Raw genomic sequence first — 24,653 nt, 5'->3', positions numbered from 1 at the left:
GAAGGACAGAGGAAGAGATGGGAAGAAGAGGATGATGATGAGTGTGACAGGAAGGACAGAGGAAGAGATGGGAAGAAGAGGATGATGATGAGTGTGACAGGAAGGACAGAGGAAGAGATGGGAAGAAGAGGATGATGAGTGTGACAGGAAGGACAGAGGAAGAGATGGGAAGAAGAGGATGATGATGAGTGTGACAGGAAGGACAGAGGAAGAGATGGGAAGAAGAGGATGATGATGAGTGTGACAGGAAGGACAGAGGAAGAGATGGGAAGAAGAGGATGATGATGAGTGTGACAGGAAGGACAGAGGAAGAGGATGATGATGAGTGTGACAGGAAGGACAGAGGAAGAGATGGGCAAGAAGAGGATGATGAGTGTGACAGGAAGGACAGAGGAAGAGGATGATGATGAGTGTGACAGGAAGGACAGAGGAAGAGATGGGCAAGAAGAGGATGATGAGTGTGACAGGAAGGACAGAGGAAGAGGATGATGATGAGTGTGACAGGAAGGACAGAGGAAGAGATGGGCAAGAAGAGGATGATGAGTGTGACAGGAAGGACAGAGGAAGAGATGGGCAAGAAGAAGAGGATGATGATGAGTGTGACAGGAAGGACAGAGGAAGAGATGGGCAAGAAGAGGATGATGATGAGTGTGACAGGAAGGAGAGAGGAAGAGATGGGCAAGAAGAGGATGATGATGAGTGTGACAGGAAGGACAGAGGAAGAGATGGGCAAGAAGAGGATGATGATGAGTGTGACAGGAAGGACAGAGGAAGAGATGGGCAAGAAGAAGAGGATGATGAGTGTGACAGGAAGGACAGAGGAAGAGGATGATGATGAGTGTGACAGGAAGGACAGAGGAAGAGATGGGCAAGAAGAGGATGATGATGAGTGTGACAGGAAGGACAGAGGAAGAGGATGATGATGAGTGTGACAGGAAGGACAGAGGAAGAGATGGGCAAGAAGAGGATGATGAGTGTGACAGGAAGGACAGAGGAAGAGGATGATGATGAGTGTGACAGGAAGGACAGAGGAAGAGATGGGCAAGAAGAGGATGATGAGTGTGACAGGAAGGACAGAGGAAGAGGATGATGATGAGTGTGACAGGAAGGACAGAGGAAGAGATGGGCAAGAAGAGGATGATGAGTGTGACAGGAAGGACAGAGGAAGAGATGGGCAAGAAGAAGAGGATGATGATGAGTGTGACAGGAAGGACAGAGGAAGAGATGGGCAAGAAGAGGATGATGATGAGTGTGACAGGAAGGACAGAGGAAGAGATGGGCAAGAAGAGGATGATGAGTGTGACAGGAAGGACAGAGGAAGAGATGGGCAAGAAGAGGATGATGATGAGTGTGACAGGAAGGACAGAGGAAGAGATGGGCAAGAAGAGGATGATGATGAGTGTGACAGGAAGGAGAGAGGAAGAGATGGGCAAGAAGAGGATGATGATGAGTGTGACAGGAAGGACAGAGGAAGAGATGGGCAAGAAGAGGAGGATGATGAGTGTGACAGGAAGGACAGAGGAAGAGATGGGCAAGAAGAGGATGATGATGAGTGTGACAGGAAGGACAGAGGAAGAGATGGGCAAGAAGAAGAGGATGATGAGTGTGACAGGAAGGACAGAGGAAGAGATGGGCAAGAAGAAGAGGATGAGTGTGACAGGAAGGACAGAGGAAGAGGATGATGAGTGTGCCTGTCCTTCTGGAAAGACTGTGAAACAGGTAGACAACTGAATCTAGCTGCCAGACAAATGCATGATATTGACCGCAAATAGATATTGTATTTTAACAATAATATACTGTAATAATTTCAAACATTGATTACAGAATTTCAATCAAGATGTTTCTGTATATATTCATGGGAATAATTGAAGACTTCCTTGATTAAAATAATTTCACCCGAATTCCTTGTGATTAGTCTTTTTTGTCCAACAATAATAATAAAAAAATACAGAATGTGCATTTGTTTGGTGGTCTCAAATGTTGCTCTCCGATCCCCACCACTGTCAGGGTTATCTGAAGTCAGCACCGTCCGAGTACGAAGGTAGTTTTGTGCCTACCCAAGAAACGGCCGAGATGATGCAAAAAAAATAAAAAAATAACACATTTCCTGAGCTTATGTCTCCTCGATACAGGACAAAAACAGGACAAAAACAGGACAAAAACAGGACAAAAACTTCAAAACCTGGTTCTCTTATTTGTTGACTGTCTTGGTCCTTCTGTGGCTCAGTTGGTAGAGCATGGCGCTTGTAACGCCAGGGTAGTGGGTTCGATTCCCGGGACCACCCATACGTAGAATGTATGCACACATGACTGTAAGTCGCTTTGGATAAAAGCGTCTGCTAAATGGCATATATTATATTATATATATTGTTGTTGCCATTTGTGGATGTGTTATTCAATGCATTTCTCTGGGCTACAGTAGTAAAGGCCAAATTCAGTATTTCATCAAATACATTTTTTTTTTATATCACTTTTTGATACCTAAAAGGGGTCCTAAAATTCTTAAATTAAACATTTAAAATCAGGCATAGTCTAACCAACTAAAACCCTCCAACGGCTTACACTTCACTTACACACACACACACACAGGTTTAGTTAAAAGTATTTTAGTCTCACATCATTACTCAGAATATCAGCACAACAGGACATGTTATTATTCAGCTGTATCATTGATAGGTAGCTCTTGTCCATGTTGTTACGTGCATCTAGCAGGTTCGGCACCAGCAAGTCGCACGTAACGCCTTGGACCAGATCTAAATCATTAGGATGTAGTGCAAAAACACGTTACAGTTAGATCCGCATCCCAAATGGCACTCTGTCCCCTTCATAGTGCACTACTTAAAAGCAGGGCACTCTATCCCCTTCACAGGGCACTACTTAAAAGCAGGGCACTCTGTCCCCTTCATAGGGCACTACTTAAAAGCAGGGCACTATCCCCGTCATAGGGCACTACTTAAAAGCAGGGCACTCTGTCCCCTTCATAGGGCACTACTTAAAAGCAGGGCACTCTGTCCCCTTCATAGGGCACTACTTAAAAGCAGGGCACTCTATCCCCTTCATAGGGCACTACTTAAAAGCAGGGCACTCTGTCCCCTTCATAGGGCACTACTTAAAAGCAGGGGCACTCTATCCCCTTCATAGGGCACTACTTAAAAGCAGGGGCACTCTATCCCCTTCATAGGGCACTACTTAAAAGCAGGGGCACTCTGTCCCCTTCATAGGGCACTACTTAAAAGCAGGGGCACTCTGTCCCCTTCATAGGGCACTACTTAAAAGCAGGGGCACTCTATCCCCTTCATAGGGCACTACTTAAAAGCAGGGGCACTCTATCCCCTTCATAGGGCACTACTTAAAAGCAGGGGCACTCTGTCCCCTTCATAGGGCACTACTTAAAAGCAGGGGCACTCTATCCCCTTCATAGGGCACTACTTAAAAGCAGGGGCACTCTATCCCCTTCATAGGGAACTACTTAAAAGAAGGGCACAATGGCTCATAAAGCCCTGGTCAAAAGCAGGGCACTATGGCCAATAGGGCTCAGGTCAATAGCAGTAGGGAACAGGGAGGCATTTGGGACTCCGCTTAGTTAGATATTACAACAATTAACCAGAGTGTGACAGACAACAGGAGACAACTCTATAATAGAAAATAAACCAACTATTTAAAAAATCAATCACATAACAATGCCAATGACTGCAGAGAGTGAAATATATATATATATATATATAAAATCACCAATCTATCACAAGTCGATCAAAAACCAATAAATATCACCAGGTCTGTAGCACTCAGTGTTTTATTTTACTGTAGAAACAGAGTGTGTCAGTTGTTACAGTAAAAATCAGTTTCTACAGTAAAATAAATCACTGAGTGCTACAGACCTGGTGATATTTATTGGTTTTTGATCGACCGGAGATTGATTGGTGTGATGGCGAGTGCAGGCTTCTCCAGGTTCCCTTCCAGTCCAGTAGGGGACTATTAGTCCTCCCAGTCCAGTAGGGGACTATTAGTCCAGTAGGGGACTATTAGTCCTCCCAGTTCAGTAGGGGACTATTAGTCCAGTAGGGGACTATTAGTCCTCTCAGTCCAGTAGGGGACTATTAATCCTCCCAGTCCAGTAGGGGACTATTAGTCCTCTCAGTCCAGTAGGGGACTATTAGTCCAGTAGGGGACTATTAGTCCTCCCAGTTCAGTAGGGGACTATTAGTCCAGTAGGGGACTATTAGTCCAGTAGGGGACTATTAGTCCTCCCAGTTCAGTAGGGGACTATTAGTCCAGTAGGGGACTATTAGTCCTCTCAGTCCAGTAGGGGACTATTAATCCTCCCAGTCCAGTAGGGGACTATTAGTCCAGCCAGTCCAGTAGGGGACTATTAGTCCTCCCAGTTCAGTAGGGGACTATTAGTCCAGTAGGGGACTATTAGTCCTCTCAGTCCAGTAGGGGACTATTAATCCTCCCAGTCCAGTAGGGGACTATTAGTCCAGCCAGTCCAGTAGGGGACTATTAGTCCAGTAGGGGACTATTAGTCCTCCCAGTTCAGTAGGGGACTATTAGTCCAGTAGGGGACTATTAGTCCTCCCAGTTCAGTAGGGGACTATTAGTCCAGTAGGGGACTATTAGTCCTCTCAGTCCAGTAGGGGACTATTAATCCTCCCAGTCCAGTAGGGGACTATTAGTCCAGCCAGTCCAGTAGGGGACTATTAGTCCTCCCAGTCCAGTAGGGGACTATTAGACCTCCCAGTCCAGTAGGGGACTATTAGACCTCCCAGTCCAGTAGGGGACTATTAGTCCTCCCAGTCCAGTAGGGGACTATTAGTCCTCCCAGTCCAGCAGGGGACTATTAGTCCAGTAGGGGACTATTAATCATCCCAGTCCAGTAGGGGACTATTAGTCCTCCCAGTCCAGTAGGGGACTATTAGTCCTCCCAGTCCAGTAGGGGACTATTAGTCCAGCCAGTCCAGTAGGGGACTATTAGTCCTCCCAGTCCAGTAGGGGACTATTAGTCCAGTAGGGGACTATTAATCCTCCCAGTCCAGTAGGGGACTATTAGTCCTCCCAGTCCAGTAGGGGACTATTAGTCCTCCCAGTCCAGTAGGGGACTATTAGCCCTCCCAGTCCAGTAGGGGACTATTAGTCCTCCCAGTCCAGTAGGGGACTATTAGTCCTCCCAGTCCAGTAGGGGACTATTAGTCCTCCCAGTCCAGTAGGGGACTATTAGTCCTCCCAGTCCAGTAGGGGACTATTAGTCCTCCCAGTCCAGTAGGGGACTATTAGTCCTCCCAGTCCAGTAGGGGACTATTAGTCCTCCCAGTCCAGTAGGGGACTATTAGTCCTCCCAGTCCAGTAGGGGACTATTAGTCCTCCCAGTCCAGTAGGGGACTATTAGTCCAGTAGGGGACTATTAGTCCTAACAGCCAGTCCAGTAGGGGACTATTAATCCCAACAGCCAGTCCAGTAGGGGACTATTAGTCCCAACAGCCAGCCAGTCCAGTAGGGGACTATTAGTCCCAACAGCCAGCCAGTCCAGTAGTTGACTATTAGTCTAGTAGGGGACTATTAGTCCAGTAGGGGACTATTAGTCTAGTAGGGGACTATTAGTCCAGTAGGGGACTATTAGTCCCAACAGCCAGTCCAGTAGGGGACTATTAGTCCCAACAGCCAGTACAGTAGGGGACTATTAGTCCCAACAGGACTGATCTGGTTGGATCTGGTTGGATCTAGTTTGATCTGGTTGGATCTAGTTTGATCTGCTTTGATCTGATTGGATCTAGTTTGATCTGCTTTGATCTGATTGGATCTAGTTTGATCTGGTTGGATCTAGTTTGATCTGGTTGGATCTAGTTTGATCTGGTCATGTTAATGTTTGTTCTCACGCTCCTTCCTATACCATATCTCCCTCAGCGCATCTCTCTGTTCCTCTCCGTGTCAGGGGTTCCCTATTGTTTTAACTCGGGGTCCCTCTTCCAGCATTGAGGAACCCCTCCCTCATTTCTATGGGTATGGGCTCCTCTCTCCTCTATGTGATGTTCTGTATGGGCTCCTCCTCTATGTGATGTTCTGTATGGGCTCCTCTCTCCTCTATGTGATGTTCTGTATGGGCTCCTCTCTCCTCTATGTGATGTTCTGTATGGGCTCCTCTCTCCTCTATGTGATGTTCTGTATGGGCTCCTCTCTCCTCTATGTGATGTTCTGTATGGGCTCCTCTCTCCTCTATGTGATGTTCTGTATGGGCTTCTCTCTCCTCTATGTGATGTTCTGTATGGGCTCCTCTCTCCTCTATGTGATGTTCTGTATGGGCTCCTCTCCCCTCTATGTGATGTTCTGTATGGGCTCCCTCTCCTCTATGTGATGTTCTGTATGGGCTCCTCTCTCCTCTATGTGATGTTCTGTATGGGCTCCTCTCTCCTCTATGTGATGTTCTGTATGGGCTCCTCTCTCCTCTATGTGATGTTCTGTATGGGCTCCTCTCTCCTCTATGTGATGTTCTGTATGGGCTCCTCTCTCCTCTATGTGATGTTCTGTATGGGCTCCTCTCTCCTCTATGTGATGTTCTGTATGGGCTCCTCCTCTATGTGATGTTCTGTATGGGCTCCTCTCTCCTCTATGTGATGTTCTGTATGGGCTCCTCTATGTGATGTTCTGTATGGGCTCCTCCTCTATGTGATGTTCTGTATGGGCTCCTCTCTCCTCTATGTGATGTTTGTATGGGCTCCTCTCTCCTCTATGTGATGTTCTGTATGGGCTTCTCTCTCCTCTATGTGATGTTCTGTATGGGCTCCTCTCTCCTCTATGTGATGTTCTGTATGGGCTCCTCTCCCCTCTATGTGATGTTCTGTATGGGCTCCTCTCTCCTCTATGTGATGTTCTGTATGGGCTCCTCTCCCCTCTATGTGATGTTCTGTATGGGCTCCTCTCTCCTCTATGTGATGTTCTGTATGGGCTCCTCTATGTGATGTTCTGTATGGGCTCCTCCTCTATGTGATGTTCTGTATGGGCTCCTCTCCCCTCTATGGGTTGATCTGTATGGGCTCCTCTATGTGATGTTCTGTATGGGCTCCTCTCTCCTCTATGTGATGTTCTGTATGGGCTCCTCTCCTCTATGTGATGTTCTGTATGGGCTCCTCTCTCCTCTATGTGATGTTCTGTATGGGCTCCTCTCTCCTCTATGTGATGTTCTGTATGGGCTCCTCTATGTGATGTTCTGTATGGGCTCCTCTCCCCTCTATGTGATGTTCTGTATGGGCTCCTCTATGTGATGTTCTGTATGGGCTCCTCTCCCCTCTATGTGATGTTCTGTATGGGCTCCTCTCTCCTCTATGTGATGTTCTGTATGGGCTCCTCTCTCCTCTATGTGATGTTCTGTATGGGCTCCTCTCTCCTCTATGTGATGTTCTGTATGGGCTCCTCTCTCCTCTATGTGATGTTCTGTATGGGCTCCTCTCTCCTCTATGTGATGTTCTGTATGGGCTCCTCTCTCCTCTATGTGATGTTCTGTATGGGCTCCTCTCTCCTCTATGTGATGTTCTGTATGGGCTCCTCTCTCCCTCTATGTGATGTTCTGTATGGGCTCCTCTCTCCTCTATGTGATGTTCTGTATGGGCTCCTCTCTCATGTGATGTTCTGTATGGGCTCCTTCTCCTATGTGATGTTCTGTATGGGCTCCTCTCCTCTATGTGATGTTCTGTATGGGCTCCTCTCTCCTCTATGTGATGTTCTGTATGGGCTCCTCTCTCCTCTATGTGATGTTCTGTATGGGCTCCTCTCCCTCTATGTGATGTTCTGTATGGGCTCCTCTCCCTCTATGTGATGTTCTGTATGGGCTCCTCTATGTGATGTTCTGTATGGGCTCCTCTCTCCTCTATGTGATGTTCTGTATGGGCTCCTCTCTCCTCTATGTGATGTTCTGTATGGGCTCCTCTCCCCTCTATGTGATGTTCTGTATGGGCTCCTCTCTCCTCTATGTGATGTTCTGTATGGGCTCCTCTCCCCTCTATGTGATGTTCTGTATGGGCCCTCTCTCCTCTATGTGATGTTCTGTATGGGCTCCTCTCTCTATGTGATGTTCTGTATGGGCTCCTCTCTCCTCCATGTGATGTTCTGTATGGGCTCCTCTCTCCTCTATGTGATGTTCTGTATGGGCTCCTCTCTCCTCTATGTGATGTTCTGTATGGGCTCCTCTCTCCTCTATGTGATGTTCTGTATGGGCTCCTCTCCCTCTATGTGATGTTCTGTATGGGCTCCTCTCTCCTCTATGTGATGTTCTGTATGGGCTCCTCTCTCCTCTATGTGATGTTCTGTATGGGCTCCTCTCTCCTCTATGTGATGTTCTGTATGGGCTCCTACTATGTGATGTTCTGTATGGCTCTATGTGATGTTCTGTATGGGCTCCTCATGTGATGTTCTGTATGGGCTCCTCTCCCCTCTATGTGATGTTCTGTATGGGCTCCTCTCTCCTCTATGTGATGTTCTGTATGGGCTCCTCTCCCCTCTATGTGATGTTCTGTATGGGCTTCCTCCTCCTCTATGTGATGTTCTGTAACAGGGCTCCTCTATGTGATGTTCTGTATGGGCTTCCATCTCCCCTCTATGTGATGTTCTGTATGGGCTTAGAGTCTATGTGATGTTCCATATGGGCTCCTGTCTCCCCTATGTGATGTTCTGTATGGGCTCCTCTCCTCTAGTGATGTTCTGTATGGCTCCTGTCCCCACTATGTGATGTTCTGTATGGGCTCCTCTCCCCCCTATGTGATGTTCTGTATGGGCTCCTCTCCCCTCTATGGGTTGATCTGTATAGGTTCGCTGATCTTCAGACAGCCCCAGTAGATCATTCTGCACATGCTCAGTACAGCCAGGAGAATCAGGAAGACCCAGGAGGCATAGATCCCTCTGTTGAGCAAGGCTGATTTACACGTTCCCACCTAGAGGGGGAAACAGAGAGGGGGAGAAAAACAGAGAGGTTAGAGTACTAGACATAGTTCCATCTGGCTTCCATGTCTCCACCTAGAGGGAGAAACAGAGGTTAGAGTACTAGACATAGTTCCATCTGGCTGCCATGTCTCCACCTAGAGGGGGAAACAGAGAGGTTAGAGTACTAGACATAGTTCCATCTGGCTCCCATGTCTCCACCTAGAGGGGGAAACAGAGAGGTTAGAGTACTAGACATAGTTCCACCTGGCTTCCATGTCTCCACCTAGAGGGAGAAACAGAGAGGTTAGAGTACTAGACATAGTTCCATCTGGCTTCCATGTCTCCACCTAGAGGGAGAAACAGAGAGGTTAGAGTACTAGACATAGTTCCATCTGGCTTCCATGTCTCCACCTAGAGGGAGAAACAGAGAGGTTAGAGTACTAGACATAGTTCCACCTGGCTTCCATGTCTCCACCTAGAGGGAGAAACAGAGAGGTTAGAGTACTAGACATAGTTCCACCTGGCTTCCATGTCTCCACCTAGAGGGGAAACAGAGAGGTTAGAGTACTAGACATAGTTCCATCTGGCTTCCATGTCCCCACCTAGAGGGGGAAACAGAGAGGTTAGAGTACTAGACATAGTTCCATCTGGCTTCCATGTCCCCACCTAGAGGGAGAAACAGAGAGGTTAGAGTACTAGACATAGTTCCACCTGGCTTCCATGTCTCCACCCACAGATGCTTACACACATACACACTTGTGACTGAAACAGTATCTTCAGAAACTAAACTCACCACTAGTCCTGCCGTGCCGCCAGAGAAAACCAAAAACAACAGGAAACACCACAAGCCCCGCCTCCTGGGGTACCGCCGGCCAACAGAAGAGCTGCAACAGAGATAAAACAGGAAGTCAGTACAGGAACAGAGTTGATGATTGATAATAAGGAATAAGCTGATGTGAGATGGTATATAGACTCACACTTTTCTGCAGTGGGGGCATCTGGCTAACGTTCTGTCTGAGAAATCAGTCCACTGACAACACACACAGTACACTACTGTTAGTTTACACTACTACCCCCCTCCCCTTCCCTCAGACACACACACAGTACACTACTGTTAGTTTACACTACTACCCCCCCTTCCCTCAGACACACACACTGTTAGTACACTACTGTTAGTTTACACTACTACCCCCCCCCCCTCCCTTCCCTCAGACACAATCCTACCAGGAATGTGTTTCTGCAGTGTCCACAGACCACTCTGACCCCAGCGAGTTGTTGAGGTTCTGGACTGCCTGAACCGGACCCTGCAGCAGGCACCAGACCCAAGTTCATGACACGCTTACTGGAACACAGGCGAGCACACACACACACGATCAGTTACAATCCTTAACCCCTGACACACCAAACAGAATGGACTCTAGCCTAGATCCTTCTAATCTTCTCCCTCTCACATTCTCCCTACCAAACATGGTCCTTTCTCTCTCTCTCCATCTCTCCAGCCCGTCACCTTCCACTTCCTCTCTCTCTACCTCGGTGCTCTCTCTCTCTCTGTCTATGTGTCCCCTCTCCCTCTACCTGTCTATATGTCCCCTCTCCCTCTACCTGTCTATATGTCCCCTCTCCCTCTACCTGTCTATATGTCCCCTCTCCCTCTACCTGTCTATATGTCCCCTCTCCCTCTACCTGTCTATATGTCCCCTCTCCCTCTACCTGTCTATATGTCCCCTCTCCCTCTACCTGTCTATGTCCCCTCTCCCTCTACCTGTCTATATGTCCCCTCTCCCTCTACCTGTCTATATGTCCCCTCTCCCTCTACCTGTCTATATGTCCCCTCTCCCTCTACCTGTCTATATGTCCCCTATCTCCATCTCACCAGTAAAGTCGGGGACAGGCGATCCTCTGGGAGGTGACTTTACAGATGAGGAGACAGTTACAGGGGCAGCGGACATACTTCTTCCCTGCTGGTGCATTCTTTATAGGCTAGGGAGAGAGACGATGATAAGAGTTAGTTCTGATAACTAATTCATAGTATCCTTCCATCAGTCTCCAGTGTGTGTGTTGTAAGTAGATAGAACTGTGTCTGCATCCTGCTCACCGTAGCCTCATTGCAGATGACACACTTGACTACGTGTTGGTGTGTCTTTCCCTCCACGTTGATGGCACTCTGACACACCCTGTAATACAAAATATACAATACAACTTTATTGTCCAAAATGTTACAACAAAACAAGAGATTTGCCTTCTGCTAAATGTTTAACCCCGTTTATCTAGTCCCCGGCCAGGGATTCAAAAGGGCAACATCTCAGCTACAGGTTCATCTGCTTCGCTGCTGAGGTAGGATGTATAGAGTGAAAGAGTGTGTGTGTGTGTTGCTGGGTTACCTACCTGCAACTGATGATGGGGGAGCTGCCAATGTCTGGGCTGCCCAGGGGAGAGTAGGGAGGCGGGGCTTCACCGAACAGGACTGGAGGGGGGGCACTGGGGCTGAGGAATGGAGGGGCACTGGGGCTGAGGAATGGAGGGGCACTGGGGCTGAGGAATGGAGGGGCACTGGGGCTGAGGAATGGAGGGAAACCTGGGGCAGAGGACGGGAGGAGAGCGAGGTGGGTAATATATATATTTATTTGGGGGGGGTAGAAGGAGAAGGGAATATGGGAAGAAAGGCAGAGAGAGGGTATGGGGGTTGAGAGATAGAATGACAGGAAATACATTTTTTTTTTAAAAGAGGAATGATTCATTCACACAAAAGCTTTCACTTCTGAGTTCACATGACTGTCTAGAAATAGAATATGGAAGTGAAATCAGTTGTTATCGCTGGATAGATACCCTCTTCTACTAGCTAGTTACTATTCACCCAGCTAGTAGCTACGGGGAAAGAAAACCTGTAAATAGCCGAGTTGTTAAAAAACTAGCTTATAGTGCCACCAGCTAAGCTAGCTAGTTGACCTTAGTTAGCTACGGTTAGCTATTGTTGTTAGCTAGGTAGTTAGCTACTGTTGTTAGCTAGGTAGTTAGCTACTGTTGTTAGCTAGGTAGTTAGCTACTGTTGTTAGCTAGGTAGTTAGCTACTGTTGTTAGCTAGGTAGTTAGCTACTGTTGTTAGCTAGGTAGTTAGCTACTGTTGTGAGCTAGGTAGTTAGCTACTGTAGTTAGCTACTGTAGTTAGCTACTGTAGTTAGCTACTGTTGTTAGCTACTGTTGTTAGCTACTGTTGTTAGCTACTGTTGTTAGCCAGGTAGCTATAGTAACATAGCCACTGCCAGCTGTTATAGTTACTCACTCTGTGGCCTCGGGGGAAAGCCATACGAGGCACCATTCGTCCCGTCGTGCTGGTCCGAAAGCAACGGGCTACGCTCTCCATCCGCCATAGAGTAGCTAGTGGGAACCAGCGCAGGCTGTAGCGGGGTGTCGAGTGCCCAAACTGGGGTAGTGTGTATGACCGGGACGGCTAGCTGTAGTATTCACATGATCACGGAAACCAGGAAGCCCAACAAACCAACAACACTCTGTCACATGACTCGTTCGTCGTTATGCAAGTGATGGACGTGATGTTCAACCAATTGTCGTCCTCAATATAAATCGGGAAGCTGGAAGTCGTCTCGTGATTGGTTCGTTGTTGTTGTTGCCACACCCACGCATCATACGTCCACTTATTTTACAGCTCAATGTACAACCACGGTTTCTTCACCGGGGCGCAACAACGCGAGATTTCAGGGAACGCTTGAGAAACAGACCAGGTCGTTTTTTATTTTAATATAATATATATAAATAAATCTTCCGGGCTCTAGGGCTGTTCTGTTTTTTGCATGTTACTGTTTTTTATTTGTATTTTTTTGTAAACAGTAACATGTAAAACACAAAAAAACAGAACAGCCAGAGAGATTTACACAAAGCAATAAGGAAGAGAAAAAATAATAAAACATTTCAAATCCACATTATATCAATTGAAATACAGGCATGTAGCAAATACATTGGGTTGACATTTTGTTTTGTTCAACGTTTTAATGACTCAAAATAGTTTTCCAAATCAGATCTAATAAAAATTAAGAAAAGGGGTCTTTTTCTTCATACATTTTGATTTGTGTATGAAAAATAATTCCTAATAAAATAAAGAGATTTATGACATACTCACATTGTGGAATCAACGTAGTAAAATAATGTGAAACTTAGATATTTCAATGGTTGTCTGCATTTTGTTGCCAAGATAAAGTTTGACATCCAGAACACTTCACTATATAAACAATGACATAGTAAGTGTTCAATAGATTCAGTTTCTTCTTCTTCTTCTCACAGAAACTGCATTCATTGGTTAGAAATCAATTAGAAATCAAATCAAATTTTATTCGTCACATCCGCCGAATACAACCAGGTGTAGTAGACCTCACAGTGAAATGCTGAATACAACAGGTGTAGTAGACCTTACAGTGAAATGCTGAATACAACAGGTGTAGTAGACCTCACAGTGAAATGCTGAATACAACAGGTGTAGGTAGACCTTACAGTGAAATGCTGAATACAACAGGTGTAGTAGACCTGACAGTGAAATGCTGAATACAACAGGTGTAGTAGACCTTACAGTGAAATGCTGAATACAACAGGTGTAGTAGACCTCACAGTGAAATGCTGAATACAACAGGTGTAGTAGTGAAATGCCAACAGGTGTAGTAGACACAGTGAAATGCTGAATACAACAGGTGTAGTAGACCTTACAGTGAAATGCTGAATACAACAGGTGTAGTAGACCTTACAGTGAAATGCTGAATACAACAGGTGTAGTAGACCTCACAGTGAAATGCTGAATACAACAGGTGTAGTAGACCTCACAGTGAAATGCTGAATACAACAGGTGTAGTAGACCTCACAGTGAAATGCTGAATACAACAGGTGTAGTAGACCTTACAGTGAAATGCTGAATGCAACAGGTGTAGTAGACCTAGAAATGCTGAATACAACAGGTGTAGTAGACCTTACAGTGAAATGCTGAATGCAACAGGTGTAGTAGACCTAAATGCTGAATACAACAGGTGTAGTAGACCTTACAAAATGCTGAATACAACAGGTGTAGTAGACCTCACAGTGAAATGCTGAATACAACAGGTGTAGTAGACCTCACAGTGAAATGCTGAATACAACAGGTGTAGTAGACCTTACAGTGAAATGCTGAATACAACAGGTGTAGTAGACCTCACAGTGAAATGCTGAATACAACAGGTGTAGTAGACCTCACAGTGAAATGCTGAATACAACAGGTGTAGTAGACCTCACAGTGAAATGCTGAAGTGAAATGCTGAATACAACAGGTGTAGTAGACCTCACAGTGAAATGCTGAATACAACAGGTGTAGTAGACCTCACAGTGAAATGCTGAATACAACAGGTGTAGTAGACCTCACAGTGAAATGCTGAATACAACAGGTGTAGTAGACCTCACAGTGAAATGCTGAATACAACAGGTGTAGTAGACCTTACAGTGAAATGCTGAATACAACAGGTGTAGTAGACCTTACAGTGAAATGCTGAATACAACAGGTGTAGTAGACCTTACAGTGAAATGCTGAATACAACAGGTGTAGTAGACCTCACAGTGAAATGCCTTTACAGGTCTTTACAGTGAAATGCTGAATATAACAGGTGTAGTAGACCTCACAGTGAAATGCTGAATACAACAGGTGTAGTAGACCTCACAGTGAAATGCTGAATACAACAGGTGTAGTAGACCTTACAGTGAAATGCTGAATACAACAGGTGTCGTAGACCTCACAGTGAAATGCTGAATACAACAGGTGTAGTAGACCTCACAGTGAAATGCTGAATACAACAGGTGTAGTAGACCTCACAGTGAAATGCTGAATACAACAGGTGTAGTAGACCTCTGAGTGAAATGCTGAATACAACAGGTGTAGTAGACCTCACAGTGAAATGCTGAATACAACAGGTGTAGTAGACCTTACAGTGAAATGCTGAATACAACAGGTGTAGTAGACCTCACAGTGAAATGCTGAATACAACAGGTGTAGTAGACCTCACAGTGAAATGCTGAATACAACAGGTGTAGTAGACCTCACAGTGAAATGCTGAATACAACAGGTGTAGTAGACCTCACAGTGAAATGCTGAATACAACAGGTGTAGTAGACCTCACAGTGAAATGCTGAATACAACAGGTGTAGTAGACCTTTACAGTGAAATGCTGAATACAACAGGTGTAGTAGACCTCACAGTGAAATGCTGAATACAACAGGTGTAGTAGACCTCACAGTGAAATGCTGAATACAACAGGTGTAGTAGACCTTACAGTGAAATGCTGAATACAACAGGTGTAGTAGACCTTACAGTGAAATGCTGAATACAACAGGTGTAGTAGACCTCACAGTGAAATGCTGAATACAACAGGTGTAGTAGACCTCACAGTGAAATGCTGAATACAACAGGTGTAGTAGACCTCACAGTGAAATGCTGAATACAACAGGTGTAGTAGACCTTACAGTGAAATGCTGAATACAACAGGTGTAGTAGACCTCACAGTGAAATGCTGAATACAACAGGTGTAGTAGACCTCACAGTGAAATGCTTACAGGTGTAGTAGACCTCACAGTGAAATGCTGAATACAACAGGTGTAGTAGACCTCACAGTGAAATGCTGAATACAACAGGTGTAGTAGACCTCACAGTGAAATGCTGAATACAACAGGTGTAGTAGACCTCACAGTGAAATGCTGAATACAACAGGTGTAGTAGACCTCACAGTGAAATGCTGAATACAACAGGTGTAGTAGACCTCACAGTGAAATGCTGAATACAACAGGTGTAGTAGACCTCACAGTGAAATGCTGAATACAACAGGTGTAGTAGACCTCACAGTGAAATGCTGAATACAACAGGTGTAGTAGACCTCACAGTGAAATGCCTTTACAGGTCTTTACAGTGAAATGCTGAATACAACAGGTGTAGTAGACCTCACAGTGAAATGCTGAATACAACAGGTGTAGTAGACCTCACAGTGAAATGCTGAATACAACAGGTGTAGGTAGACCTTACAGTGAAATGCTGAATACAACAGGTGTAGTAGACCTCACAGTGAAATGCTGAATACAACAGGTGTAGTAGACCTCACAGTGAAATGCTGAATACAACAGGTGTAGTAGACCTTACAGTGAAATGCTGAATACAACAGGTGTAGTAGACCTCACAGTGAAATGCTGAATACAACAGGTGTAGTAGACCTCACAGTGAAATGCCTTTAAACAGGTCTTTACAGTGAAATGCTGAATACAACAGGTGTAGTAGACCTCACAGTGAAATGCTGAATACAACAGGTGTAGTAGACCTCACAGTGAAATGCTGAATACAACAGGTGTAGTAGACCTCACAGTGGAATGCTGAATACAACAGGTGTAGTAGACCTCACAGTGGAATGCTGAATACAACAGGTGTAGTAGACCTCACAGTGAAATGCTGAATACAACAGGTGTAGTAGACCTCACAGTGAAATGCTGAATACAACAGGTGTAGTAGACCTCACAGTGAAATGCTTTACAACAGGTGTAGTAGACCTCACAGTGAAATGCTGAATACAACAGGTGTAGTAGACCTCACAGTGAAATGCTGAATACAACAGGTGTAGTAGACCTCACAGTGAAATGCTGAATACAACAGGTGTAGTAGACCTCACAGTGAAATGCTGAATACAACAGGTGTAGTAGACCTCACAGTGAAATGCTGAATACAACAGGTGTAGTAGACCTTACAGTGAAATGCTGAATACAACAGGTGTAGTAGACCTTACAGTGAAATGCTGAATACAACAGGTGTAGTAGACCTTACAGTGAAATGCTGAATACAACAGGTGTAGTAGACCTCACAGTGAAATGCCTTTACAGGTCTTTACAGTGAAATGCTGAATATAACAGGTGTAGTAGACCTCACAGTGAAATGCTGAATACAACAGGTGTAGTAGACCTCACAGTGAAATGCTGAATACAACAGATGTAGTAGACCTCACAGTGAAATGCTGAATACAACAGGTGTAGTAGACCTCACAGTGAAATGCTGAATACAACAGGTGTAGTAGACCTCACAGTGAAATGCTGAATACAACAGATGTAGTAGACCTCACAGTGAAATGCTGAATACAACAGGTGTAGTAGACCTCACAGTGAAATGCTGAATACAACAGGTGTAGTAGACCTCACAGTAGATGCCTTTACAGTGACAGTGAAATGCTGAATACAACAGGTGTAGTAGACCTCACAGTGAAATGCTGAATACAACAGGTGTAGTAGACCTCACAGTGAAATGCTGAATACAACAGGTGTAGTAGACCTCACAGTGAAATGCTGAATACAACAGGTGTAGTAGACCTCACAGTGAAATGCTGAATACAACAGGTGTAGTAGACCTCACAGTGAAATGCTGAATACAACAGGTGTAGTAGACCTCACAGTGAAATGCTGAATACAACAGGTGTAGTAGACCTCACAGTGAAATGCTGAATACAACAGGTGTAGTAGACCTCACAGTGAAATGCTGAATACAACAGGTGTAGTAGACCTCACAGTGAAATGCTGAATACAACAGGTGTAGTAGACCTTACAGTGAAATGCTGAATACAACAGGTGTAGTAGACCTCACAGTGAAATGCTGAATACAACAGGTGTAGTAGACCTCACAGTGAAATGCTGAATACAACAGGTGTAGTAGACCTCACAGTGAAATGCTGAATACAACAGGTGTAGTAGACCTCACAGTGAAATGCTGAATACAACAGGTGTAGTAGACCTTACAGTGAAATGCTGAATACAACAGGTGTAGTAGACCTCACAGTGAAATGCTGAATACAACAGGTGTAGTAGACCTCACAGTGAAATGCTGAATACAACAGGTGTAGTAGACCTCACAGTGAAATGCTGAATACAACAGGTGTTTAGACCTCACAGTGAAATGCTGAATACAACAGGTGTAGTAGACCTCACAGTGAAATGCTGAATACAACAGGTGTAGTAGACCTCACAGTGAAATGCTGAATACAACAGGTGTAGTAGACCTCACAGTGAAATGCTGAATACAACAGGTGTAGTAGACCTCACAGTGAAATGCTGAATACAACAGGTGTAGTAGACCTCACAGTGAAATGCTGAATACAACAGGTGTAGTAGACCTCACAGTGAAATGCCTTTACAGGTCTTTACAGTGAAATGCTGAATACAACAGGTGTAGTAGACCTCACAGTGAAATGCTGAATACAACAGGTCTTAGACCTCACAGTGAAATGCTGAATACAACAGGTGTAGGTAGACCTTACAGTGAAATGCTGAATACAACAGGTGTAGTAGACCTCACAGTGAAATGCTGAATACAACAGGTGTAGTAGACCTCACAGTGAAATGCTGAATACAACAGGTGTAGTAGACCTCACAGTGAAATGCTGAATACAACAGGTGTAGTAGACCTCACAGTGAAATGCTGAATACAACAGGTGTAGTAGACCTCACAGTGAAATGCCTTTAGTACAGGTCTTTACAGTGAAATGCTGAATACAACAGGTGTAGTAGACCTCACAGTGAAATGCTGAATACAACAGGTGTAGTAGACCTCACAGTGAAATGCTGAATACAACAGGTGTAGTAGACCTCACAGTGAAATGCTGAATACAACAGGTGTAGTAGACCTCACAGTGAAATGCTGAATACAACAGGTGTAGTAGACCTCACAGTGAAATGCTGAATACAACAGGTGTAGTAGACCTCACAGTGAAATGCTGAATACAACAGGTGTAGTAGACCTCACAGTGAAATGCTGAATACAACAGGTGTAGTAGACCTCACAGTGAAATGCTGAATACAACAGGTGTAGTAGACCTCACAGTGAAATGCTGAATACAACAGGTGTAGTAGACCTCACAGTGAAATGCTGAATACAACAGGTGTAGTAGACCTCACAGTGAAATGCTGAATACAACAGGTGTAGTAGACCTCACAGTGAAATGCTGAATACAACAGGTGTAGTAGACCTCACAGTGAAATGCTGAATACAACAGGTGTAGGTAGACCTTACAGTGAAATGCTGAATACAACAGGTGTAGTAGACCTCACAGTGAAATGCTGAATACAACAGGTGTAGTAGACCTTACAGTGAAATGCTGAATACAACAGGTGTAGTAGACCTTACAGTGAAATGCTGAATACAACAGGTGTAGTAGACCTTACAGTGAAATGCTGAATACAACAGGTGTAGTAGACCTTACAGTGAAATGCTGAATACAACAGGTGTAGTAGACCTCACAGTGAAATGCTGAATACAACAGGTGTAGTAGACCTCACAGTGAAATGCTGAATACAACAGGTGGAGTAGACCTCACAGTGAAATGCTGAATACAACAGGTGTAGTAGACCTTACAGTGAAATGCTGAATACAACAGGTGTAGTAGACCTTACAGTGAAATGCTGAATACAACAGGTGGAGTAGACCTTACAGTGAAATGCTGAATACAACAGGTGTAGTAGACCTCACAGTGAAATGCTGAATACAACAGGTGGAGTAGACCTCACAGTGAAATGCTGAATACAACAGGTGTAGTAGACCTTACAGTGAAATGCTGAATACAACAGGTGTAGTAGACCTTACAGTGAAATGCTGAATACAACAGGTGTAGTAGACCTCACAGTGGAATGCTGAATACAACAGGTGGAGTAGACCTTACAGTGAAATGCTGAATACAACAGGTGTAGTAGACCTCACAGTGAAATGCTGAATACAACAGGTGGAGTAGACCTCACAGTGAAATGCTGAATACAACAGGTGTAGTAGACCTCACAGTGAAATGCTGAATACAACAGGTGTAGTAGACCTTACAGTGAAATGCTGAATACAACAGGTGGAGTAGACCTCACAGTGAAATGCTGAATACAACAGGTGTAGTAGACCTCACAGTGAAATGCTGAATACAACAGGTGTAGTAGACCTCACAGTGAAATGCTGAATACAACAGGTGGAGTAGACCTCACAGTGAAATGCTGAATACAACAGGTGTAGTAGACCTTACAGTGAAATGCTGAATACAACAGGTGTAGTAGACCTTACAGTGAAATGCTGAATACAACAGGTGTAGTAGACCTTACAGTGAAATGCTGAATACAACAGGTGTAGTAGACCTTACAGTGAAATGCTGAATACAACAGGTGTAGTAGACCTTACAGTGAAATGCTGAATACAACAGGTGTAGTACACCTTACAGTGAAATGCTGAATACAACAGGTGTAGTAGACCTTACAGTGAAATGCTGAATACAACAGGTGTAGTAGACCTTACAGTGAAATGCTGAATACAACAGGTGTAGTAGACCTTACAGTGAAATGCTGAATACAACAGGTGTAGTAGACCTTACAGTGAAATGCTGAATACAACAGGTGTAGTAGACCTTACAGTGAAATGCTGAATACAACAGGTGTAGTAGACCTTACAGTGAAATGCTGAATACAACAGGTGTAGTAGACCTTACAGTGAAATGCTGAATACAACAGGTGTAGTAGACCTTACAGTGAAATGCTGAATACAACAGGTGTAGTAGACCTTACAGTGAAATGCTGAATACAACAGGTGTAGTAGACCTTACAGTGAAATGCTGAATACAACAGGTGTAGTAGACCTTACAGTGGAATGCTGAATACAACAGGTGTAGTAGACCTTACAGTGAAATGCTGAATACAACAGGTGTAGTAGACCTTACAGTGGAATGCTGAATACAACAGGTGTAGTAGACCTTACAGTGAAATGCTGAATACAACAGGTGTAGTAGACCTCACAGTGGAATGCTGAATACAACAGGTGTAGTAGACCTCACAGTGAAATGCTGAATACAACAGGTGTAGTAGACCTCACAGTGGAATGCTGAATACAACAGGTGTAGTAGACCTTACAGTGAAATGCTGAATACAACAGGTGTAGTAGACCTTACAGTGAAATGCTGAATACAACAGGTGTAGTAGACCTTACAGTGAAATGCTGAATACAACAGGTGTAGTAGACCTTACAGTGAAATGCTGAATACAACAGGTGTAGTAGACATTACAGTGGAATGCTGAATACAACAGGTGGAGTAGACCTTACAGTGGAATGCTGAATACAACAGGTGTAGTAGACCTTACAGTGAAATGCTGAATACAACAGGTGTAGTAGACCTTACAGTGAAATGCTGAATACAACAGGTGTAGTAGACCTCACAGTGAAATGCTGAATACAACAGGTGTAGTAGACCTTACAGTGAAATGCTGAATACAACAGGTGTAGTAGACCTTACAGTGGAATGCTGAATACAACAGGTGTAGTAGACCTTACAGTGAAATGCTGAATACAACAGGTGTAGTAGACCTTACAGTGAAATGCTGAATACAACAGGTGTAGTAGACCTCACAGTGAAATGCTGAATACAACAGGTGTAGTAGACCTTACAGTGAAATGCTGAATACAACAGGTGTAGTAGACTCACAGTGAAATGCTGAATACAACAGGTGTAGTAGACCTCACAGTGGAATGCTGAATACAACAGGTGTAGTAGACCTCACAGTGAAATGCTGAATACAACAGGTGTAGTAGACCTCACAGTGGAATGCTGAATACAACAGGTGTAGTAGACCTCACAGTGAAATGCTGAATACAACAGGTGTAGTAGACCTCACAGTGAAATGCTGAATACAACAGGTGGAGTAGACCTTACAGTGAAATGCTGAATACAACAGGTGGAGTAGACCTCACAGTGGAATGCTGAATACAACAGGTGTAGTAGACCTCACAGTGGAATGCTGAATACAACAGGTGTAGTAGACCTCACAGTGAAATGCTGAATACAACAGGTGTAGTAGACCTCACAGTGGAATGCTGAATACAACAGGTGTAGTAGACCTTACAGTGAAATGCTGAATACAACAGGTGTAGTAGACCTCACAGTGGAATGCTGAATACAACAGGTGGAGTAGACCTTACAGTGGAATGCTGAATACAACAGGTGGAGTAGACCTTACAGTGGAATGCTGAATACAACAGGTGGAGTAGACCTTACAGTGGAATGCTGAATACAACAGGTGTAGTAGACCTTACAGTGAAATGCTGAATACAACAGGTGGAGTAGACCTTACAGTGGAATGCTGAATACAACAGGTGGAGTAGACCTTACAGTGGAATGCTGAATACAACAGGTGTAGTAGACCTTACAGTGGAATGCTGAATACAACAGGTGGAGTAGACCTTACAGTGGAATGCTGAATACAACAGGTGGAGTAGACCTTACAGTGGAATGCTGAATACAACAGGTGGAGTAGACCTTACAGTGGAATGCTGAATACAACAGGTGGAGTAGACCTTACAGTGGAATGCTGAATACAACAGGTGGAGTAGACCTTACAGTGGAATGCTGAATACAACAGGTGTAGTAGACCTTACAGTGAAATGCTGAATACAACAGGTGTAGTAGACCTTACAGTGAAATGCTGAATACAACAGGTGGAGTAGACCAACAGGTGTAGTACAGTGGAATGCTGAATACAGAGTGGAGGTTATATAAGAGGGTAGACCTTACAGTGGAATGTGAATACAACAGGTGTAGTAGACCTTACAGTGAAATGCTGAATACAACAGGTGTAGTAGACCTCACAGAGGAATGCTGAATACAACAGGTGGAGTACCTTACAGAGAAATGTGGAGACTATATACAGGGGGTACTGGTACAGAGTCAATGTGGAGTAATATACAGGGGTACTGGTACAGAGTCAATGTGGAGACTATATACAGGGGTACTGGTACAGAGTCAATGTGGAGACTATATACAGGGGTACTGGTACAGAGTCAATGTGGAGGTATATACAGGGGTACCGGTACAGAGTCAATGTGGAGGCTATATACAGGGGGTACCGGTACAGAGTCAATGTGGAGGCTATATACAGGGGTACCGGTACAGAGTCAATGTGGAGGCTATATACAGGGGTACCGGTACAGAGTCAATGTGGAGGCTATATACAGGGGTCAATGTGGAGCTACAGGGGGTACCGGTACAGAGTCAATGTGGAGGCTATATACAGGGGTACTGGTACAGAGTCAATGTGGAGGCTATATACAGGGGTACCGGTACAGAGTCACATGTGGAGGCTATATACAGGGGGTACTGGTACAGAGTCAATGTGGAGGCTATATACAGGGGTACCGGTACAGAGTCAATGTGGAGGCTATATACAGGGGGTACTGGTACAGAGTCAATGTGGAGGCTATATACAGGGGGTACCGGTACAGAGTCAATGTGGAGGCTATATACAGGGGGTAGTGGTACAGAGTCAATGTGGAGGCTATATACAGGGGTACCGGTACAGAGTAAATGTGGAGGCTATATACAGGGGGTACTGGTACAGAGTCAATGTGGAGGCTATATACAGGGGGTACTGGTACAGAGTCAATGTGGAGGCTATATACAGGGGGTACCGGTACAGAGTCAATGTGGAGGCTATATACAGGGGTACCGGTACAGAGTCAATGTGGAGGCTATATACAGGGGGTACTGGGACAGAGTCAATGTGGAGGCTATATACAGGGGGTACCGGTACAGGGTAAATGTGGAGGCTATATACAAGGGGTACTGGGACAGAGTCAATGTGGAGGCTATATACAGGGGGTACTGGTACAGAGTCAATGTGGAGGCTATATACAGGGGTACCAGTACAGAGTCAATGTGGAGGCTATATACAGGGGTACCGGTACAGAGTAAATGTGGAGGCTATATACAGGGGGTACTGGTACAGAGTCAATGTGGAGGCTATATACAGGGGTACTGGTACAGAGTCAATGTGGAGGCTATATACAGGGGGTAGTGGTACAGAGTCAATGTGGAGGCTATATACAAGGGGTACCGGTACAGGGTAAATGTGGAGGCTATATACAAGGGGTACTGGGACAGAGTCAATGTGGAGGCTATATACAGGGGGTACTGGTACAGAGTCAATGTGGAGGCTATATACAGGGGGTACTGGTACAGAGTCAATGTGGAGGCTATATACAGGGGGTACTGGTACAGAGTCAATGTGGAGGCTCTTTACAGGGGGTGCCGATACAGAGTCAATGTGCAGAGGCATCGGTTATTTGTGGTAGTATGTACATGTAGGTAGAGATACTAAAGTGATTATGCATAGATAATAATGGAGAGTAGCAGTGGTGTGAAGAGGGGAGGGGGCACTGCAAATAGTATGGGTAGCCATTTGACTGGATGTTCAGGAGTCTTATGGGGGTAGAAGCTGTTTAGAAGCCTCCTGGACATGAACTTTGCGCTCCGGTACTGCTTGCCGTGTGGTAGCAGAGAGAACAGTGTATGACTGGGGTGGCTGGGGTCTTCAACAATTAGGGCCTTTCCTCTGACACCATTTGGTATAGAGGTCCAGGACGGCTGGAAGCCTGGCCCCGGGATGTACTAGGCCGTTTGCATTACCCTCTGTAGTGCCTTGCGGTTGGAGGCAAAGCAGTTGACATACCAGGCAGTGATGCAACTGGTTAGGATGCTCTCGATGGTGCAGCTGTAGAACCTTTTGAGGATCTGAGGACCCTTGCCAAATCTTTTCAGTCTCCTGAGGGGGAATAGGTTTTGTCGTGCCCTCTTCACGACTGTCTTCGTGTGTTTGGACCATGTTAGTTTGTTGTTGATGTGGACACCAAGGAACTTGAAGCTCTCAACCTGCTCCACTACAGTCCGGTTGATGAGAATGGGGGTGTGCTCAGTCCT

The 24,653-nt window shown here is 45.0% G+C and overlaps 1 protein-coding gene and 2 long non-coding RNA genes across 17 annotated transcripts; 1 reads left to right on the top strand and 2 right to left on the bottom strand.

Moving 5' to 3' along the window:
• Positions 1–2,590: 2,590 nt before the first annotated feature.
• On the bottom strand, positions 2,591–12,464 carry LOC127906637 (type I phosphatidylinositol 4,5-bisphosphate 4-phosphatase-B-like). Of its 9 annotated transcripts, none has more exons than XR_008062190.1 (10): positions 12,185–12,457; positions 11,290–11,479; positions 11,000–11,078; positions 10,778–10,884; positions 10,129–10,246; positions 9,882–9,934; positions 9,698–9,788; positions 8,707–8,915; positions 4,732–6,651; positions 2,591–4,075 (listed from the first exon to the last, which is right to left on the bottom strand). XR_008062190.1 is itself a non-coding variant. In XM_052459120.1 (9 exons), the coding sequence occupies exons 1-8, from the start codon at positions 12,270–12,272 to the stop codon at positions 8,772–8,774; spliced, it is 870 nt and encodes a 289-aa protein (XP_052315080.1). In that variant the 5' UTR covers positions 12,273–12,464; the 3' UTR covers positions 5,836–6,594; positions 8,768–8,771. The 9 variants fall into 9 exon arrangements, 1 of the variants encoding a protein (XP_052315080.1); XR_008062187.1 differs by having other exon boundaries at positions 2,591–4,066; XR_008062189.1 differs by having other exon boundaries at positions 2,591–4,028.
• A 4,307-nt stretch (positions 12,465–16,771) lies between these two features.
• On the bottom strand, positions 16,772–22,001 carry LOC127906638 (uncharacterized). 7 transcript variants are annotated; one of them, XR_008062201.1, is made up of 6 exons: positions 21,876–22,001; positions 20,851–21,268; positions 20,433–20,698; positions 19,331–19,406; positions 19,065–19,178; positions 16,772–16,975 (listed from the first exon to the last, which is right to left on the bottom strand). It is a non-coding gene; the product is annotated as an uncharacterized LOC127906638 (long non-coding RNA). The 7 variants fall into 7 exon arrangements; XR_008062195.1 differs by having other exon boundaries at positions 16,773–17,089; positions 19,027–19,102; positions 19,217–19,406; positions 20,357–20,698; XR_008062196.1 differs by having other exon boundaries at positions 16,773–16,975; positions 19,027–19,102; positions 19,217–19,406; positions 20,357–20,698.
• Positions 20,882–22,128, top strand: LOC127906639 (uncharacterized). The gene is made up of 3 exons (XR_008062202.1): positions 20,882–21,029; positions 21,865–21,978; positions 22,017–22,128. It is a non-coding gene; the product is annotated as an uncharacterized LOC127906639 (long non-coding RNA).
• Positions 22,129–24,653: the final 2,525 nt, after the last annotated feature.

Source organism: Oncorhynchus keta, chromosome 13 (genome assembly GCF_023373465.1).
Source record: "Oncorhynchus keta strain PuntledgeMale-10-30-2019 chromosome 13, Oket_V2, whole genome shotgun sequence".
In the NCBI taxonomy this organism is placed as follows: domain Eukaryota; kingdom Metazoa; phylum Chordata; class Actinopteri; order Salmoniformes; family Salmonidae; genus Oncorhynchus; species Oncorhynchus keta.
The sequence above is the reverse complement of the archived record's forward strand: the minus strand, read 5'-3'. Positions and strand labels throughout refer to the sequence as shown.

What these genes read in the sequence shown, in the direction of transcription:
- LOC127906637 (XM_052459120.1), bottom strand. Translation starts at nt 12,272, where the DNA reads ATGGCGGATGGAGAGCGTAGCCCGTTGCTTTCGGACCAGCACGACGGG. An exon ending in TCCCCCATCATCAGTTGCAG is followed by an intron (nt 11,079 to 11,289) that starts GTAGGTAACCCA and finishes TTTGTATTACAG; the next exon opens with GGTGTGTCAGAGTGCCATCA. An exon ending in GCGGCACGGCAGGACTAGTG is followed by an intron (nt 8,916 to 9,697) that starts GTGAGTTTAGTT and finishes TTCCCCCTCTAG; the next exon opens with GTGGGAACGTGTAAATCAGC.